The sequence below is a fragment of the Apodemus sylvaticus genome, chromosome 23 (assembly GCF_947179515.1).
Source record: "Apodemus sylvaticus chromosome 23, mApoSyl1.1, whole genome shotgun sequence".
NCBI lineage: Eukaryota > Metazoa > Chordata > Mammalia > Rodentia > Muridae > Apodemus > Apodemus sylvaticus.
In genome coordinates this window covers 55522498-55544766 of record NC_067494.1, presented here as the reverse complement: position 1 = coordinate 55544766, position 22269 = coordinate 55522498, and the positions used below count along the sequence as shown (strand labels likewise).

General features: G+C 39.1%; 1 protein-coding gene across 1 annotated transcript; it reads right to left on the bottom strand.

Moving 5' to 3' along the window:
• Positions 1-254: 254 nt before the first annotated feature.
• LOC127674067 (vomeronasal type-1 receptor 4-like) lies at positions 255-1286 on the bottom strand. The gene has a single exon (XM_052169907.1). The coding sequence runs from the start codon at positions 1284-1286 to the stop codon at positions 255-257; it is 1032 nt and encodes a 343-aa protein (XP_052025867.1).
• Positions 1287-22269: the final 20983 nt, after the last annotated feature.

The following is a 22269-nucleotide window of genomic DNA, read 5'->3' as shown; positions in this document are numbered from 1 at the left end:
AAAATTTACCTAGTTTTTCATTAGTCTTTGTAATTTAATTGAGTTATACCTATAAACAAAAGGACACACACAATTACATTTCTGAATCAGTATGTGTTGTGTGTGTGTGTGTGTGTGTGTGTATACATCCACCTGCATTCACAGTGATATCATGTTTACCTGAAGAAGCCTTCACAATGACATGGTATTACTATAATTATGCTCACAGTCCTGTCAGAATGACATAATGTACGTACAGATTTATCCAGAAGTTCTCAATTCTGTACTTGTTCAGAGGCCTTGGGGAAATGTGTATTCCTTTTCAAGTAACTGGATGCCCGAGAGTCTTGGCTCAGGAGAAGAAAGGGAGAAACAGTGGGGAAAAGCAGAAAGGACATTGCAGTCATATGCACCAAAGACCAGCTGGGATTATATAGAAGAGCTACTAAGGATTGAAACAGGACAGAAATTGTGTAAGAGGAGACAAAAGTGCTGACCAGGAGAAGGATGGTTTTAGTGGCTCTGGACTCAGGGGAGGATCTAGAAGAAACTCTGGTCCTGGACATGTATTGCATCATCTGATGGTGCCTGTACAATGTAAGAACCATGGAGCCGCTGGCCCATAGCATGAGCCCCAGCAAAAGAACTTCAGGAATTGCCAGTAATGTTGCATAAATGATGTCACTGGTTGGATCGTGACGGACAGCGTAACAGTATATAAAAGATTTCAGGTTTGTTGTGCTTTCATTACTATATTTTGCCCTCAAGAACACAAGATTCATGCTGCTTATACATAAATGAATTACCCAATTGAGGTACACAGACAAATGAATGCATTTATGTGTTCTCACTTTAAGTTCTGAATACCTGAAGCTCCTGGGACTGATGATGATGGCCTGAAAGACACTAAGCAATGAGGTGCTGCCCATGCAACCACCCCTACCTACTCTGTGGAAAGTAAAAAGCAATTTGCATCCAATATCATCGAGAAAGTCTTCAAACCCAAAAAGGGATATTGTCTGGGGCACTCCTTTACACAGTACAGTTAAGATATTGGCTACAGTCAAGTGCATCAGAACCCAGTCTGTAGACCTTAACCTGTACCTTGTTAGGTATATATACATATAGTGGTAGAGAAGAGTGAAATTCCCTAGAATTCCAAATACAGTCATAAAGGAGAAAATCATTCCTACAGACAACTCACTGGCTTCCATGATGTCAGTTGTTTTTCTTCTCAGTCTGCAGATCCTGCGTAGCAATGTGAAGCGGGAGACACAATCACCATTCTTTGTCCTAAAAGAATCCATAAGACATATTTAACATGTAGGGCATCTACCACTTTGGCATAATTTCTACACATAAAAGTAATTGAATGGTGTCACAATGCATGCTGATATCCCTAGGTTCATACTTTCTGAAATGTGTAAAAATATTAATGTCTCATTAACAGTACTAGCACAAAAATATGTGTAAGGGGGGATGGCTTATCTTTCAGATAAAGCAATGACCCCATCAAAACAGCTAGCCAGTTGTCATATGGAATATATTTAACTCTGGGAAATAAACACAAACTTTGTAAAATGTAGTAATAGGAAACCAAAATTCCTCTTAAGGGAAGATCCCATATTATTTTTGTATCATCAAATGAAATGATGTTATGATTAAGGACATAAGAACTAAGTTGTGTAAATTCAGGCTATTAACTCCAACATGCATCAGCATAAGAGATATATTCAAACAGTAACAAAGGAGAAAAAAATATTACTATGACAAAAGACATTAATATTTAAAATACTTTAGGTTCAGAGGGAAATTTAGTAGTGAGCAAAAAATATCCTATAGAACTCATCTATGGGGTTAGTTTTTCTACTTTCAATTTCCTATACCCATAATCAGTAATCCTACATTTGATGATAATGTTTTCAAACATGTGTAAAATCTTTAATTCTTGTAGTTGAAGTCAGAAAGAAATAGAATTTATAAATGCCTTAATTTAAAGACCCTTGCTACATGCACAGAAAAATAATATGGAAATCTACTCTATTTTTGTATACTTAAACTCATAGGGAACCTATTTTTATTAATCAGTCAGAGATAGAGACAAACTTTTTTTCAAATGAGGCCATCATTTATATGTAATTCCTGGTAGAATTGATTTTTTTTTTTTTTTTTTGGAATATATTCCACTCATTCCTACAAACCTGAAGTAATAGTTTATATACCTGTAAAAGTCCTGTAAATGTACTATGCATATTACCTGTAACCACAGGTTATTAAAGTTGTCAATTTACTGTCAGGAGTACTTAGTTTTTAAAGTGTTTTTGATTATAAAATATTTATTTACAAATACTTAACAAAATAAGCTCTGCACACCCACATGTGTAGTAAAAGAATCTCTGCCAAAAATACCCTGTGAATGCATCATCCCTCCAGAGCTTATGATCTAATATGTCATTGCCCAAAGTCACCACTGTGCATAGCAGTACAAAAAAAATTAAAATTCATAGTTGTAAACTTACCACAAAGTTGTGCAGTGTCACTGACCTCAGTGACCATCCTTTATCAGGTGTTCTAGTGAAATATTATATAAAGGAAACACTGATTTCTTTCTGACAGTCATTAAAAGACCCAGAAGCACCAGGTTCTTAACCAGTGTGACAGCACAGATGGCACTGACTATGAGGAATGGGCAAAGTTAGAATTGGAATGCAGTGCTTGTAGGGCCCCAACATTCATTTCTACCTGATCTCCTTCCTGAGGAGTTTCTCTGTGCCCAATGTTGCTTTGGTATTCATTACTCTGTCTGAATGTCTCTTATGATTACTTACCAAGACTCATATATTTACTCTTCTCTGCTATCAGGTTGCAGTCTGTTACACTTTCTGCACTATTTCTCTTCCTGGGATACTGATGTTAGTACCCTGGCCGCGAAAATGAAAGAGTCATCTGAGCAGAGGTACCAGGGCCTGAGATATGGATCGCTGATTCTGTGATGTCATCTCCCCTCAGGCTTGCAATTTCACTTGTAGTAGCAATGAATATTCTATGTAGGCTTGACCAGGCAACAAATATGCTCTGAACTTTTCTCCTTTGTTGACAGTTCTCAATGAAGAACTACAACTCTTGCTATTAGCTCTTAAGGGAATATTTTGATGTTAAGAGAGGTTGTTATCTGCCCTGTTATCTAGAGGCCATGGGATCTTACTTTTAGAATTGAGGAGATAATGTGTCCCATCTGATGACTATAATTGAGCTATGTATGTGAATCTTAGTTGATGGTTGTTTGAGATGTTCTATACACAATCTTAGTTTACCTTCCATATCCTAGTGGGTACCATTATATAGAACAGAAATTAATTTTGTAGTCCCAGTAGCAATGGAAGAGTGTTCCTCTTTCTCCACATCCTCCCCAACATGTGTTTTCACCTGGGGTTTTGATCTTAACCATTCTGATTAGTATCAAGTAGAATCTGAGGGACATTTTGCTTTTCATTTCTCTGATCACTATGGACTTTGAACATTTCTTCAGGTGAATCTCACCCATTTGAAATTTCTCTATTGTGAATTCTCAGTTTAGTTGTATACCCCAATGTTTTATTGGGTTCTTTGGATTTTGGGTGGTTAATGTCTTGAGTTCTTAATATATTTTGGATATTAGCCCTCTATCCAATGAACATTTTTCCCAATCTGTAGATTGCGATTGATCTGAGTATGTCCTTTGCCTTACAGAAACTTTCAAGTTTCATGAGGTCCATTTATCAATTCATGATTCTTGACAGTCATTGGAGCTCTGTTTAGAAAATTTCCTGTGTCAATGAGTTCAAAGCTCTTTCCCACTATCTCTTCTATTAGATTCAGTGCATCTGGTTTTCTGCTGAGATCCTTGATTCACTTATACTTGAGTTTTGGGCAAGGTGACAAATATGGCTCTATTTTCACTTTTCTACATAAAGACAGCCATATAGAACACCACCATTTATTGAAGATACTTTCTTTTTTCCATTTTATATGTTTGGCTTCTTTGTCAAAAATCAAGTGTCCCTAAGTCTGTGGTTGTATTTCTGGGTCTTCAATTCTATTTCATTGATCAACTTGTCTGTCTCTGTACCAATACCATGCAGTTTTTAATTACTATTGTTCTCTAGTAAAGCCTAAGTTCTGGGATGGTGATTTCCTCAGCAGTTATTATTATGAACTGTTTTGGCTATTCTAGGTTTGTTGCCTTTCCAGACGAATTTGAGAATTGTTCTTTCAATGTTTCAGAAAAATTGTGTTTTGATTTTAATGTGGATTGCATTGAACCTGTAGATTGCCTTTGGAAGGATGACCATTTTTACTTTATTAATTCTGCCTATTAATTCTGTCCATGCGCATGGACATTCTCTTAATTTTCTGAGATCTTCTATTTCTTTCTTGAGAGACTTGAAGTTATTGCTATACAGACTGAGAAAAGCTGGAAGAAGCTGAGGACGAGGGCAACCCTATAGGAAGACTAGGAGTTTCGATTAACCTTGGCCCCTGAGATCCATGAAGCAATGGACCACGTACCAGGTAGCATTCACCATCTACTATGAGGTCTCCAACACATAATCAGCAGAGGACTGATGGTTCTAGTTTACATTTGTGAAGATGCACCTAATCCTCAAGAGACTGGAGGTCCCAGGGAATATAGAAGTCAGGTGGGGTAGGGGTGTGGGCTTGAGACATCTTTGTGGGGACCCAGGAAATGTAGAAATAATGGGATATGGATCAGTCAGAGGGTGGACAAGGATGGGAATAAAATCTGGAATGTGAAAATTAATTAATCAATCAATTAATTAATTAATTAATCAAAAGTTAAAAAAAGAAATTCAATGGAAAATAGATGTGCTTGACATGCTCAAGTAGCACCATAAGATTCATAAACCTAAATGATGGAATTGGTAGGAGCTAGACTGCCTAAATATTTAGTGCAAATGTGAAGCTTGCTCTTCACGTGGGTCCCATAACACCTGATGAATGTCTTAGTCTCTCTTTCTTGACATTGGACTCCTTACTCCTACCTGGACTCCATGGTTGGTCCTCAATGGGCAAGGCTGTGCCTTGTCCTGCTGGCACTAGGTGCACCAGAATGAAGTGGTATCCAAGGGGGAGGGTTCCCTTTCTTTGAAGAGAAGGAGATAGGGCAGTGCAGGTATGAAATTTTAAGTATGGGACTAGGAATAGTGGAGGGAGAGTAATCTGTGATCTGTATCTAAAGTGCATAAAAATGTTAAAAAATGGGGGTGACAGTGGCAGCAGCAGTGGCTGGTCCAGCTGAAGGGCCATCAGCAGTGGAACCAAGGTGACAGGGTCCAGGCAGACCCTGCGCCCACGAACACTGACCTTCGCTGGCCAGCCAGGCTGCAAACAGCGGCGGATTTATGGTGCCTTTCACCGCACAGAAGCCACTTCAGAACTCTGCCACCCGCCAGTCAGTTACGAGAGACTCGCCTCCATCTTGGTTCTCAGACTCCAGAGACATCAGACAGACTGAGGTACGAAAATATAACCCAAGGCCAATATCGTGGGGGTCTAAGCTTCACGGGCATTGGCCTACACCCAGGCCCTGGGCTGCTTGGGGGGCCATCGGGGTGCCAACCTGGCCAGGAGGTTATGTGCCCGGCCTGGCGCACACGCCGCCATTTTGCCTACAGGACACCAGAGAGTTTGAGCAGGCAGGGCTGGCTAACAGGCATAGCCTGGGGCTAACATAGCGCGGGTCTAGGCCCCAACAGGTCCTGGACTGACCCCCAAAACTGGGCTGCTCAGTGGGCCATCTGTGTGTCAACCCAGCCAGGAGGTTGTTAGCCCAGCAGACTCTCCAAGCACTTTCAGGGTCCTGGCCGCCTGACTGACCCAATTAACAGTCATATCTGGAGGGGAACTTTGCTCGGACCTTGGCCACCCAGGCTTTTGCCTAGACTCAGGGCCTGAGCAGCTAGGCTAGCCTTCTGTGCATGAACCCGGTTGAGAGATTGGCTGCCCAGCAGAGTGATCAGCACACGGAAAAGGTCCCCACAGTATACACCCTTCAGCACTCCCTGAAGGAGCAAACAGACACCATCTGGTTCACAGACACAATCTGGGGCAAAGCACACTAGGGCTAAAAGGTCACCCAAGAGGAGGACAGCACATCAGCAATCTGCTACAGGGGAAACCCAGCCATCCAGTGTTGCAGAAATATTCCCAGAGCCCCTCAGGAGGCTCAAACACCAGCCAGAGACAAGACCAACTAACTCCAGAGAACAAGATGGCAAAGGGCAAATGCAGTAACGCTACTAACAGAAATCTAAGCAATATGGCAGCATCTGAACCAAACTCTCCAACAACAGCAAGTCCTGGTTATGTCAACACACAAGAGAAACAAGATTTGGATTTAAAATCACTGGTCATGATGCTGCTAGAAGAACACACAAAGGACATAAATGAATCTCTTAAAGAAATACAGGGGAACATGAATAAGCTAGAAACCTGTATAATGGAAAAACAAAAATTATTAAAGAAATGCAGGAGAATAAGACTCAAGAGATAGAAGCCAATAAAGAAGAAACGCAAAACAAACAAACAAACAAACAAACTTAAAGAAATGCAGGAGAACTTGAGTCAAGAGGCAACTTTGGAGATAGAAAACCTTGAGAAGAAATCAGGGGCAACAGATGCAAATATAAACAACAGAATACAAGAGATGGAAGAAAGAATCTCAGATGCCAAAGATCCATAGAAACCATTGACTCAACAGTCAAAGAAAATGCAAAATGCAAAAAGCTTGTAACCCAGAACATCCAGGAAATCCAGGATACAATGAGAAGACCAAACCTAAGGATTATAGGTATAGATGTGAGTAAAGATTTACAAATTAAAGGGCCAGCAAATGTCTTCAACAAAATTATGGAAAAAAACCTTTCCCAACTTAAAGAGAGAGATGCCTATGAATATACAATAAGCCTACAGAACTCCAAACAAACTGGACCTGAGCAGAAATACCTCTTGCCACATAATAATTAAAACCCCAAATGCACTAAACAATGGATGGAGCTAGAAAACATCATACTAAGTGAGGTAACCCAGACTCAAAAGGTGACTCATGGTATGCACTCACTAATAAGTGGATATTAACCTAGAAAACTGGAATACCCCAAACATAATCCATACATCAAATGAGGTACAAGAAGAAAGGAGGAGTGGCCCCTTGTTCTGGAAAGACTCAGTGAAGCAGTATAGGGCAAAACCAGAACGGGGAAGTGGGAAGGGGTGGGTGGGAGGACAGGGGGAGAGAAGGGGGCTTATGGGACTTTCGGGGAGTGGGGGGCTAGAAAAGGGGAAATCATTTGAAATGTAAATAAAAAATATATCGAATAAAAAAAATAAAAAATAAAAAAATACCCCAAATGCATTAAACAAAGAAATAATATTAAAGGCAGTAAGAGAAAAAGGGCAAGTAACATATAAAGGAAGACCTATCAGAATCACACCAGACTTCTCACCAGAGACCACGAAAGCTAGAAGATCCTGGGCAGATCTCATGCAGACTCTAAGAGAACACAAATGTCAGCCAAGACTACTATACCCAGCAAAACTCTCAATCATAATAGATGGAGAAACCAAGACATTCCATGACAAATCCAAATTTACACAATATCTTTCCACAAACCCAGCTTTGCAAAGAATAATTGGAGGAAAACTCCAATACAAGGAGGGAAACTACACCCTGGAAAAAGCAAGATAGTAATCATCCTTCATCAAACCCAAAAGAAGATAACCACTCAAATATAAAAATAACATCAAAAATGACAGGAAGTAATAATCACTATTCCTTAATATCTCTTAACATCAATGTACTCAATTCCCTAATAAAAAGACATCGACTAACAGACTGGATAAGGAAACAAAACCCTACATTTTGCTGCATACAGGAAACACACCTAAATGTCAAAGACAAAAACTACCTTAGAGTAAAAGGCTAGAAGACAATTTTACAAGCCAATGGTCTCAGGAAACGAGCTGGAGTAGCCATTCTAATATCAGATAAAATTGACTTTCAACCTAAAGTCATCAAAAGAGACGATGAGGGAAACTTCTTGCAGGTGAAAGGAAAAATCCCCCAAGAAGAACTTTCAATTTGAACATCTATGTGCCAAATGCAAGGGCACCCTCATTCATAAAATAAAATTTATTAAAGCTCAAAGCACACATTGCACCTAACATAATAATTGCGGGGGACTTCCACACTCCACTCTCCTCAATGGACCGATCAGGAAAGCAGAAACTAAACAGGGACACAGTAAAACTAATTGAAGCTTTGGACCAATTGGATTTGACTGATATTTATAGAACATTTCACCCTAAAGCAAAAGAATATACCTTTTTCTCAGAACCTCATGGTACCTTCTCCAAAATCGACCATATAATTGGTCACAAGACCCTCAACAAATACAAGAAGATCGAAGTAATCTCATGCCTCCTATCAGATCACTATGATGTAAGAGTGGTTTTCAATAGCAACAAAATAGCAGAAAGCCCACATACACATGGAGGCTGAACAATACTCTACTCAATGACACTTTGGCCAAAGAAGAAATAAAGAAATAAATCATAGAGTTTTTAGAATTTAATGAAAATGAAGGCACAACATAACCAAATCTTTGGGAAACAAGGAAAGCAGTGCTAGAAGAAAATTCATAGCCCTGAGTGTCTCCAAAAAGAAAATGGAGAGAGCATACACTAGCAGCTTAAGGACACACCTGAAAGCCCTGGAACAAAAAGAAGCCAATTCCGCCAGGAGGAGTAGAAGACAGGAAATCATCAAACTCAGGGCTGAAATCAATCAAGTGGAAACAAAGAGAACCATACAAAGAATCAATGAGTCCAGGAGCTGGTTCTTTGATAAAATCAACGAGATAGATAAACCCTTAGCCAGACTGACCAAAGGGCACAGAGAAAGTATCCAAATTAACAAAATGAGAAATGAAAAGGGGGATATAACAACAGAAACTGAGGAAATCCAAAAAACCATCAGATCCTACTACAAAAGCCTATACTCAATACAACTGGAAAATCTGGAGGAAATGGACAATTTCCTTGATAGATACCAAATACCAAAATTAAATCAGGACCAAATAGATCATCTAAACAGTCCCATAACCCCTAAAGAAATAGAAGGGGTCACAGAAAGTCTTCCAACCAAAAAAAAAATAAATAAATAAAAAAAATAAAGCACAGGACCAGATGGTTTCAGTGCAGAATTCTATCAGACCTTCAAAGAAGACCTAACACCAATACTCTTTAAACTATTCCACAAAATAGCAACAGAAGGAACACTACCCAATTCCTTCTATGAAGCCACCATTACGCTGATACCAAAACCACACAAAGATCCAACAAAGAAAGAGAACTTCAGACCAATTTCCCTTATGAACATCGATGCAAAAATACTCAATAAAATTCTTGCCAACCGAATCCAAGAACACATCAAAATGATCATCCACTATGATCAAGTAGGCTTTATCCCAGGGATGCAGGGTTGGTTCAATATATGGAAATCCATCAATTCAATCCACTACATAAATAAACTCAAAGAAAAAAACCACATCGTCATTTCATTGGATGCTGAAAAAGCATTTGACAAAATTCAGCATCCTTTCATGCTTAAAGTCTTGGAAAGAACAGGAATTCAAGGCCCATACCTAAACATAGTAAAAGCAATATACAGCAAACCAGTAGCCAGCATCAAACTAAATGGAGAGAAACTTGAAGCAATCCCACTCAAATCAGGGACTAGACAGGGCTATCTCCTTTCTCCTTATCTTTTCAATATTGTACTTGAGGTACTAGCTAGGGCAACTAGACAACATAAGGAGATCAAAGGGATACAAATTGGAAAGGAAGAAGTCAAACTATCATTATTTGCAGATGACATGATAGTCTACCTAAGTGACCCAAAAAACTCCACTGGAGAACTCCTACAGCTGATAAACAACTTCAGCAAAGTGGCAGGTTATAAAATCAACTCAAGAAAATCAGTAGCCTTCCTATACTCAAAGGATAAGCAGGCTGAGAAAGAAATTAGGGAAATGACCCCCTTCACAATAGCCACAAACAGTATAAAGTACCTTGGGGTGACTCTTACCAAACATGTGAAAGATCTGTATGACAAGAACTTCAAGACTCTGAAGAAGGAAATGGAAGACGACCTCAAAAAATGCAAAACCCTCCCATGCTCATGGATGGGCAGGATTAATTTAGTTAAAATGGCTATTTTGCCAAAAGCAATATACAGATTCAACACAATACCCATCAAAATCCCAATAGAATTCTTCACAGAGTTAGAAAGAGCAATCCTCAAATTCATCTGGAATAACAAAAAACCCAGGATAGCTAAAACTATTCTCAACAATAAAAGAAATTCTGGGGGTATCAGTATCCTTGATCACAAGCAATACTACAGAGCAATAGTGTTAAAAACTGCATGGTATTGGTACAGTGACAGGCAGGTGGATCAATGGAACAGGATTAAAGATCCAGAAATGAACCCATACACCTATGGCCACTTGATCTTCGATAAAGGGGCTAAAAACATCCAATGGAAAAAAGATAGCCTTTTCAACAAATGGTGCTGGTTCAACTGGAGGTCAGCATGCAGGAGAAAGCAAATTGAGCCATCCTTGTCTCCTTGTAGTAAGCTCAACCCCAAATGGATCAAGGACCTCCACATAAAGCCAGACACTCTGAAGCTAATAGAAAAGAAACTGGGGAAGACCCTTGAGGACATCAGTACAGGGGGAAAGTTTCTGAACAGATCACCAATAGCGCATGCTCTAAGATCAAGAATTAACAATGGGACCTCATAAAATTGCAAAGTTTTTGTAAGGCAAAGGACACCATCAAAAGGACAAATTGGCAACCAACAAATTTTGAAAAGATCTTCACCAACCCTACATCAGATAGAGGGCTAATATCCAATATATATAAAGAACTCAAGAAGTTAGACTCCAGAAAACCAAACAACCCTATTAAAAAATGGGGTACAGAGTTAAACAAAAAATTTTCACCTGAAGAACTTCGGATGGTGGAGAAGCATCTTAGAAAATGCTCAACTTCATTAGTCATTAGGGAAATGCAAATCAAAACAACCCTGAGATTTCTCCTTATACCAGTCAGAATGGCTAAGATTAAAAATTCAGGAGACAGCAGGTGTTGGTGAGGATGTGGAGAAAGAGGAACACTCCTTCCCTGCTCGTGGGGTTGCAAATTGTTACAACTACACTGGAAATCAGTCTGGTGGTTCCTCAGAAATCTGGGCACCTTACTTCCAGAAGATCCTGCTATACCACTCCTGGGCATATACCCAGAGGATTTCCAAGTATGTAATAAGGATACATGCTCCACTATGTTCATAGCAGCCCTATTTATAATAGCCAGAAGCTGGAAAGAACCCAGGTATTCCTCAACAGAAGAGTGGATCCAAAAAATGTGGTATATATATATATATATATATATATATATATATATATATATATACAATGGAGTATTATTCAGCCATTAGAAACAATGAATTCATGAAATTCTTAGGCAAATGGAAGGAACTGGAGAACATCATACTAAGTGAGGTAACCCAGTCTCAAAAGATCAATCATGGTATGCACTCACTAATAAGTGGATATTAACCTAGAAAACTGGACAACTCAAAACATAAACTACACATCAAATGACTTACAAGAAGAAAGGAGGAGTGGCCCCTGGTTCTGGAAAGACTCAGTGAAGCAGTATAGGGCAAAATCAGAACAGGGAAGTGGGAAGGGGTGGATGGGAGGACAGGGGGAGGGAAGGGGGCTCATTGGACTTTCAGGGAGTGAGGGGATAGAAAAGGGGAAATCATTTGAAATGTAAATAAAAAATATATCGAATAAAAAATTGAAAAAAAGAAAACAGAAAAGAAAAAGAAAAAAATAAAAACAAGAAAAGATATTATTTCGGTGCCCTGTCCAGAGAGCAGCAGAAGGAGAGAAGCCCTGCAGTCATAGTTGCTCCCTGCCAGGACAGCAAAGGGTCACGAGGTACTGTATCACCCTGAGCTTTAGATCGCTGGTGGTCCAATCTGCCAGGGGTCTGCCTGCACTCAGGAACTGAGCACATAGCCAGTTTGTTTGCCAGCACCAGGCATGGCACCTGTATCCTGCCCAGAGAGCAGCAGAAGGAAGGAAGCCCCAAGGCCATAGTCACTCCCTGCCGGGACAGAAAAGGGTCACAAAGGTACTGTATTACCCTGAGCTTTAGATCTCAGGTGGTACACACAGCCAGAGGTCTGCCTGCCTCAAAGAACTGAGAACATAGGTGGTTTGTCTGCCAGCCCGCTGGGCATGGGAACTGTATCCTGCAGGGACAGCAGCAGAGGAAGAGATTCCCTGTGGCCATAGTCGCCCCCTGCCAGGACAGGAAAGCATCACTAAGTACAGATCACCCTGAGCTTTAGATATCTAGGTGTGCAAATCTCCAGGGTTCCTGCACTCAGGAACTGGGTAGATAGGCGGTTCATCTGCAAGCTGATCCATCACAGGACCTGTGTCTTATGTGAGAATCAACAGAGGGAGTGACCCCCACCACACCATCTTCACTCTGTAATAGAGCTGACAGAACACCTGGTTGACCTTGACAACTTAAGTATAACATTGCTTGAGGCAAGACTAAGCAGGGCTCCAAAGGCACAAAAGAGGAAGGCAGCATATCAGGAATCTGTGCCAGAGGAAACCCAGTCATCTAGTGTTGCAGAAATAACCTTAAAGATCCACAGCAGGTTGAAGCACCAGTCAGTGACAATAAGACCATCTAACACCTGGGAGAACTAGATGGCTAAAGACAAATGTAGGAATGTTACTAACAGAAACCAAGGCATTATGGCAGCATCTGAACCCAATTCTCCAACAATAGCAAGTCCTGGAAACCCCAACACACCAGAAAACCAAGAGTTGGGTTTAAAATCTCTGGTAAGGATTCTGATAGAGGAACACATGAAGGACATAAATAAATCTCTTAAAGAAATTCAGGAGAAAAATGATCAAAAGCTAGAAGCCCTTACAAGAGAAACACAAAAATCACCTAAAGAAATTCAGGAGAATATGGGTCAGAAGTTAGTAGCCAATAAGGAGGAAATGCAAAAATCACTTAAAAAAATACAGGAGAAGTTTGATCAACAGGCAGAAGTCATGAAAGAGGAAACATAAAAATCTCTTAAAGAATTAGAGGAAAACACAAACAAGCAAATGACAGAACTGAGAAAAAAACTTCTAGGATCTAAAAACAGAAGTAGAAACAACTAAGAAAGCACAAAGGGAGATAACTTTGAAGATAGAAAACCTTGGGAAGAAATCAGGTACCATGGACGCAAATATCAACAACAGAATACAAGAAATAGAAGAAAGAATCTCAGATGCCTAAGATACCATAGAAACAATGGACTCAACACTTAAAGAAAATGGAAAATGCAAAAAGCTTGTAACCCAAAACATCCAGGAAATCCAGGACACAATGAGAAAGCCAAATCAAAGGATTATAGGCATTGATGAGAGTGAAGATTTACAATTTAAAAGGCCAGCAAATATCTTCAACAAAATTATGGAAGAAAACTTCCCTAACCTAAAGAGAGAGATGCCCATGAATATACAAGAAACCTACAGAACTCCAAACAGACTGGACAAGAATAGAAATACCTCCCATCACATATTAATCAAAACCCCAAATGTACTAAACAAGGAAAGAATACTTAGGGCAGTAAGAGGAAAAGGGCAAGTAACATATAAAGGAAGACCTATCAGGATTACACTAGACTTCTCACCAGAGACCATGAAAGCTAGAAGATCCTGGGCGAATCTAAGAGACTCTAAGAGACTCTAAGAGAACACAAATGCCAGCTGAGACTACTATACCCAGCGAAACTCTCAATTACTATAGATGGAGAAACCAAGATATTCCATGACAAAACCAAATTTAGGCAATATCTTTAAACAAACCCAGCCCTACAAAGGATAATAGGGGAAAACACCATTACAACAAGGGAAACTATAGCCTGGAAAAAGCAGGATATTAAGCTTCTTTCATCAAACCCAAAAGAAGATAACCACACATGTATAAAATTAAAATCAAAAATGATAGGAAGCAATAACCACTACTCCTTAATATCTCTTAACATAATTGGACTCAATTCCCCAATAAAAAGACATAGACTAATAGACTGGTTACGTAAACAGGACCCTACATTTTGCTGCATACAGGAAACACACCTCAGTGTGAAAGACAAAAACTACCTTAGAATAAAAGGCTGGAAGACAATTTTACAAGCAAATGATCCCATGAAACAAGCCGGATTTGCCATTCTAATATCAGGTAAAATTGACTTTCAACCTAATGTCATCAAAAGAGGCATGGAAGGTCACTTCTTGCTGGTCAAAGGAAAAATCCAACAAGAAGAACTCTCAGTCCTGAACATCTATGCTCCAAATACAAGGGCACGCTCATTCATAAAGGAAACTTTACTAAAACTCAAAGCACACCTTGCACCTAACACAATAATTGTGGGTGACTTCAACACTCCACTCTCACCAACGGCCCGATCAGGAAAACAGAAACTAAACAGGGAGACAGTGAAATTAATTGAAGCTTTGAACCAATTGGATTTAACAGATATATATATATAGAGAGAGAACTTTTCATCCCAAAGCAAAAGAATATACCTTTTTCTCAGCACCTCATGGTACCTTCGCCAAAATAGATCATATAGTAGGTCACAAGACAGAACTCAACAAATATAAGAAGATTGAAATAATCCCATGCCACCTATCAGATCACTATGGAGTAAAAGTGGTCTTTAATAACAATGAAAAAACCAGAAACCCCACATACACATGGAAACTGAACAATACTCTACTCAATGATACCTTGGTCAAGGAAGAAATAAAGAAAGAAATCAAAGATTTCTTAGAATTTACCGAAAATGAAAGCACAACATATACAAATCTATGGGACACTATGAAAGCAGTGCTAAAAAGAAAACTCACAGCTTTGGGCGCTTCCAAAAAGAAATTCGAGAGAGCATACAATAGAAGATTAATGGAACAACTGAAAGCCCTGGAACAAAAAGAAGCTAATTCACCCAGGAGAAGAAGACAGGAAATCATCAAACTCAGGGCTGAAATCAATCAAGTAGAAATGAAGAGAACCATACAAAGAATCAACAAAACCAAAAGATTGTTCTTTGAAAGAATCAACAAGATAGATAAACCCTTAGAAGGCCAACCAAAGGGCACAGAGATAGTATCCAAATTAACAAAATTAGAAATGAAAAGGGAGATATTACAACAGAAACCAGGGAAATTCAAAAAATTATCAGATCCTACTACAAAACCCAGTATTCAACACAACTGGAGAATCTGGAGGAAATGGACATTTTCTTAGACAAATACCAATTACCAAAATTAAACCAGGATCAAATAGACCATCTAAACAGACGCATAACACCTAAAGAAATAGACAGGGTCATAGATAGTCTTCCAACCAAAAAAAGCACAGGACCAGATGGTTTCAGTGCAGAATACTGTCAGACCTTTAAAGAAGGCTTAACACCAATACTCTTCAAACTATTCCACCAAATAGAAACAGAAGGAACACTGCCCAACTCCTTCTACGAAACCACTATTACGCTGATACCAAAACCACACAAAGATCCAACTAAGAAAGAGAATTTCAGGCCAATTTCCCTTATGAATATCGATGCAAAAATACTAAATAAAATTCTTGCCCACTGAATCCAAGAACACATCAAAACGATCATCCACCATGAACAAGTAGGCTTCATCCCAGGGATGCAGGGATGGTTCAATATAAGGATATCCATAAATGCTGTCGACTACATAAACAAACTCAAAGAAAAAAACACATGATCATTTCATTAGATTCTGAAAAAGCATTTTCCAAAATTCACACCCTTTCATGCTAAAAGTCTGGGAAAGGACAGGAATTCAAGGCCCATATCTAACCATAGTAAAAGCAATATACAGCAAACCAGTAGCCAACATCAAACTAAATGGAGAGAAACTTGAAGCAATCCCACTAAAATCAGGGACTAGACAAGGCTGCCCACTCTCTCCATATCTTTTCAATATTGTACTTGAAGTCCTAGCTAGTGCAATTAGACAACATAAGGAGATCAAAGGAATACAAATTGGAAAGGAAGAAGTCAAAGTATCACTATATGCAGATGATATGATAGTATACTTAAGTGACCCCAAAAACTCTACTAGAGAACTCCTACAGCTGATAAACAACTTCAGCAAAGTGGCTGGCTACAAAATCGACTCAAGCAAATCAGTAGCCTTTATATACTCAAAAGATAAGCAGACTAAGAAAGAAATTAGGGAAACGACAACCTTCACAATAGCCACAAACAGCATAAAGTATCTTGGGGTGACTCTAACCAAACAAGTGAAAGACCTATATGACAAGAACTTCAGATCTCTAAAGAAGGAAATTGAGGAAGATCTCAGAAAATGGAAAAATCTTCCATGCTCGTGGATTGGCAGGATTAATATAGTTAAAATGGCCATCTTGCCAAAGGCAATCTACAGATTCAATGCTATGCCCATAAAAATCCCAACTCAGTTCTTCATAGAGCTAGAAAGAGTAATTATAAAATTCATCTGGAATAACAAAAAAAAAAAAAACCCAGAATAACTAAAACAATTCTCAACAGTAAAAGAACTTCAGGGGGATTCTGTATCCCAGACCTCAAACTTTACTACAGAGCAATAGTGATAAAAACTGCATGGTATTGGTACAATGTCAGGCAAGCAGATCAATGGAGTAGGATTGAAGACCCAGAAATGAACTCACATACTTAAGGTCACTTGATCTTCGACAAAAGAGCTGAAAGCATCCAGTGGAAAAAAAGATAGCCTTTTCAACAAATGGTGCTGGTTCAACTGGAGGTCAGGATGCAGAAGAATGCAAATCGATCCATTCTTATCTCCTTGTACTAAGTTCAACTCCAAGTGGATCAAGGACCTCCACATAAAACCTGACACACTGAAACTAATAGAAAAGATACTGGGGAAGACCCTTGAGGACATGGGCACAGGGGAAAAGTTCCTGAACAGAACACCAAGAGCTTATGCTCTAAGATCAAGAATTGACAAATGGGACCTCATAAAACTACAAAGTTTCTGTAAGGCAAAAGGACAAAATGTCTCCCAACAGATTGGGAAAGGATCTTCACCAACCCTAAATCCGACAGAGGGCTAATATCTAATATATAAAAAGAACTCAAGAAGGTAGAACCCAGAGAACCAAATAACCCCATTAAAATGTGGGGTATGGAGCTAAACAAAGAATTTTCACATGAAGAACTTTGGAGGGCTGAGAAACACCTTAAGAAATGTTCAACATCATTAATCATTAGGGAAATGGAAATCAAAACAACCCTGAGATTTTACCTCACACCAGTCAGAATGGCTAAGGTCAACAACTCAGGAGACAGCAGGTGTTGGCGAGGGTGTGGAGAAAAAGGAACATTCCTCCACTGCTGGTGGGATTGCAAGATGGTGCAACTACTTTGGAAATCAGTCTAGTGGTTCCTCAGAAATCTGGGCATGACACTTCTGGAGGACCCTGCTACACCACTCCTGGGCATATACCCAGAGGATTCCGCGGCATGCAATAAGGACATATGCTCCACTATGTTCATAGCAGCCCTATTTGTAGTAGGCTGAAGCTGGAAAGAAACCAGGTGTCCCTCAATGGAGGAATGGATAAAAAAAATGCGGTATATTTACACAATGGAGTACTATTCAGCCATTAGAAACAACGAATTCATGAAATTCTTAGACAAATGGATGGAGCTGGAGAACATCGTACTAAGTGAGTTAACACAGTCTCAAAAGATCAATCATGGTATGCACTCACTGATAAGTGGATATTAGTCTAGAAACTTGGAATACACAAGACATAATCCATATATTAAATGATGTCCAAGAAGAAGGGAGGAGTGGCCCCTGGTTCTGGAAAGACTCAGTGCAGCAGTATAGGGGAATACGAGAACAGGGAAGTGGGAAGGGGTAGATGGGGGAACAGGGGGATGGAAGAGAGCTTATGGGACTTTTAGGGAGTGGGGAGACAGAAAAGGGAAAATCATTTGAAATGTAAATAAAGAATATATTGAATAAAAAATAAAAAACAAAAAAAAGAGAGGATAATAGAGTCCTTTTAAGAGGAAATAAATAAATCCCTTAAAATTACTGGAAAATGCAACTAAGCAATTGAAATTAATGAAGAAAATGGTCCATCACCTAGAAATAGAAATAGAGGCAATAAAGAAAACACGAGTAGAAGCAACTCTAGACAGAGCAATTGGCACTTGGAGAGGCTCCCTGCCACCATCTTCCCTCACAGTTCGACAGGACAGGCAGCTCCAGGTACACAGAGATATCCTTAGTTTAATATTACTTGGGAAACAGACCACCAGGCTTCTGCCTGCACCCAAGATGTGGGCAGCTCTGTGTTTTGTCTGTGTGCCAGCCTGTCATGGGCCATTTGCCCTGCAGAGAAGCAACTCTAGACAGAGCATTTGGTACTTCGAGGGACTCCCTTCAGCCATCTTCACTCCCAGACAGACAGGCCAGGCAGCTCCAAGAACACAGAGACAACCCAGAGTATAATATTGCTTGGGGCAAGGCACACCAGGGCTTCAAGGGCACCCAAGAGTAGGGCAGCCCATCAGGAACCTGTGCCAAGGGAAACTCAGTCATCCAGAGGAACAGAAACAGCATTATAGGCTTACAGGATGTTCAAGCACCAGACAGTGACAACAGGACCAATTAATGCCAGAGATAACCAGATGGAAAAAGGCAAAGATAAGAATGTTACTAACAGAAATCAATGCAATCTGGTGGCATTCAAACCCAGTTCTCTGATCACAGCAAGTCCTGGATACCCCAACACACCAGAAAAACAAGATTTGGATTTAAAATCACTGGTCATGATGCTGTTAGAAGAACACAAGAAGGACATAAATAAATCTCTTAAAGAAATACAGGAGAAATTGGATCAAAAGTTAGAAGTCCTTACACTGGAAACACAAAAATCTTTTAAAGAAATTCAGGAGAATAGGGGTCAACAAGTAGAAGCCAATAAAGAGGAAATGCAAAAAAAATTAGTTAAGAAAATACAGAAGACCCTGGGTCAACAGACAGAAGTCATAAAAGGAGAAACACAAAAATCTCTTAAAGAATTACAGGAAAACACAAGCAAACAAATGATGGAACTGAGCAAAGCCATCCAGGATCTAAAAATAGAAGTAGAAACAACTAAGAAATCAAAAAGGGAGACAACTTTGGAGATAGAAAATCTTGGGAAGAAACCAGTGGTCATATATGCAAATATAAACAGAATACAAGAGATAGAAGAAAGAATCTCAGATGCCAAAGATACCATAGAAACCATGGACTCAACAGTTAAAGAAAATGCAAAATGCAAAAAGCTTGTAACCCAAAACATCCAGGAAATCCAGGACACAATGAGAAGACCAAATCTAAGGATTATATAGCTAAAAGTGAAGATTTACAAATTAAAGGGCCAGCAAATATCTTCAACAAAATTATGGAAGAAAACTTCCCTAACCTAAAAAGATGCCCATGAACATACAAGAAGCCTACAGAACTCCAAACAGACTGGAATAAAACCGAAATACCTACCATCACATAATAACCAAAACCCCAAATGTACTAAAGAAAGAAAGAATATTAAAGGCTGTAAGAGAAAAAGGCCAAGTAACATATAAAGGAAGACCTATCAGAATCACACCAGACTTCTCGCCAGAGACCATGAAAGCTAGAAGATCCTGTGCAGATCTCAGATAGACTCTAAGAGAACACAAATGCCAGCCAAGACTACTATACCCAGCAAAACTCTCAATCACTATAGATGGAGAAACAAAGACATTCCATGATAAAACAAAATTTATACAATATCTTCCCACAAACCCAGCTCTGCAAAGAATAATAGGAGGAAAACTCCAATACAAGGAGTGAGACTACATGCGGGAAAAGCCAAGATAGTAACATTCTTTCATCAAACCCCAAGGAAGATAACAACTCAAACATAAAAATAACATCAAAAATAACAGGATGTAATAATCACTATTCCTTAATCTCTCTCTTTTTTTAATTTGTGCCAGGAAGTCTTTATTTACAGACTCAGATATTTTAACTGCAGGAGAGATTTACACACCTCATAGAATTAATATTTTTTCTTTATTTATATACTTTTGTATTTACATTTCAAATGATTTACCCTTTTCTGGGTCCCCACTCCCCGCAAGTCCTATAAGCCCTCTTCCCTCCCCCTGTTCCTCCATAAGCTATTGGTGTTCTATTCAGGAACATTTCTCCTATGACTATGTCCTCAAGGGTCTTCCCCAGTTTCTTTTCTATTAGTTTCAGTGTGTCAGGTTTTATGTGGAGGTCCTTGATCCATTTGGAGTTGAGCTTGGTACAAGAAGATAAGAATGGATTGATTCTCATTCTTCTGCATGCTGACCTCCAATTGAACCAGCACCATTTGTTGAAAATATTATCTTTTTTCCACTGGATGCTTTTAGCTCTTTTGTCAAAGATCAAGTGACCATAGGTGTGTTGGTTCATTTCTGGGTCTTCAATCCTATTCCATTGATCCACTTGCCTGACATTGTACCAATACCATGCAGTTTTTATCACTATTGCTCTGTAGTAAAGTTTGAGGTCTGGGATACTGAATCCCCCTGAAATTCTTTTACTGTTGAGAATAGTTTTAACTATCCTGGGTTTTTTGTTATTCCAGATGAATTTGAGAATTGCTCTTTCTAGCTCTTTGAAGAACTGGGTTGGGATTTTTATGGGGATAGCATTCAATCTGTAGATTGCCTTTGGCAAGATGGCCATTTTAACTCTATTAATCCTGCCAATTCATGAGCATGGAAGATTTTTCCATTTTCTGAGATCTTCTTCGAATACCTTCTTCAGAAGTCTTAATTTCTTGTCATATAGGTCTGTCACCCCAAGATACTTTATACTGTTTGTGGCTATTGTGAAGGTTGTCGTTTCCCTAATTTCTTTCTCAGTCTGCTTATCCTTTGAGTATATAAATGTTACTGATTTGCTTGAGTTGATTTTGTAGCCAGCCACTTTGCTGAAGTTGTTTATCAGCTGTAGGAGTTCTCTAGTAGAGTTTTTTGGAGTCACTTAAGTATACTATCATATCATCTGCAAATAGTGATACTTTGACTTCTTCCTTTCCAATTTGTATCCCTTTGACCTCCTTATGTTGTATAATTGCTCTAGCTAGGACTTCAAGAACTATATTGAAAAGATATGGAGAGAGTGGTCAGCCTTGTCTAGTCCCTGATTTTAGTGGGATTGCTTCAAGTTTCTCTCCATTTAGTTTGGTGTTGGCTACCGGTTTGCCATATATTGCTTTTACTATGGTTAGATATGGGCATTGAATTCCTGTCCTTTCCAAGACTTTTAGCATGAAAGGGTGTGAATTTTGTCAAATTCTTTTTCAGCATCTAATGAAAGGACCATGTGGTTTTTTTCTTTGAGTTTGTTTATGTAGTGGATAGCATTTATGGATATCCTTGTATTGAACCATCCCTGCATCCCTGGGATGAAGCCTACTTTTCATGGTGGATGATTGTTTTGATGTGTTCTTGGATTCGGTTGGCAAGAAATTTATTTAGTATTTTTGCATCGATATTCATAAGGGAAATTGGCCTGAAATTCTCTTTCTTAGTTGGATCTTTGTGTGGTTTTGATATCAGCGTAATAGTGGCTTCGTAGAAGGAGTTGGGTAGTGTTCCTTCTGTTTCTATTTGGTGGAATAGTTTGAAGAGTATTGGTGTTAAGTCTTCTTTGAAGGTCTGATAGTATTCTGCACTGAAACCATCTGGTCCTGTGCTTTTTTTTGTTGGAAGACTTTCTATTACCCCGTCTATTTCTTTAGGGGTTATGAGACTGTTTAGATGGTCTATTTGATGCTGGTTTAATTTTGGTAATTGGTATCTGTCTAAGAAAATGTCCATTTCCTCCAGAATCTCCAGTTGTGTTGAGTACAGGGTTTTGTAGAAGTATCTGATAGTTTTTTGAATTTCATCGGTTTCTGTTGTAATATTTCCCTTTTCATTTCTAATTTTGTTAATTTGGATACTTTCTCTGTGCCCTTTGGTTAGTCTGGCTAAGGGTTTATCTATCTTGT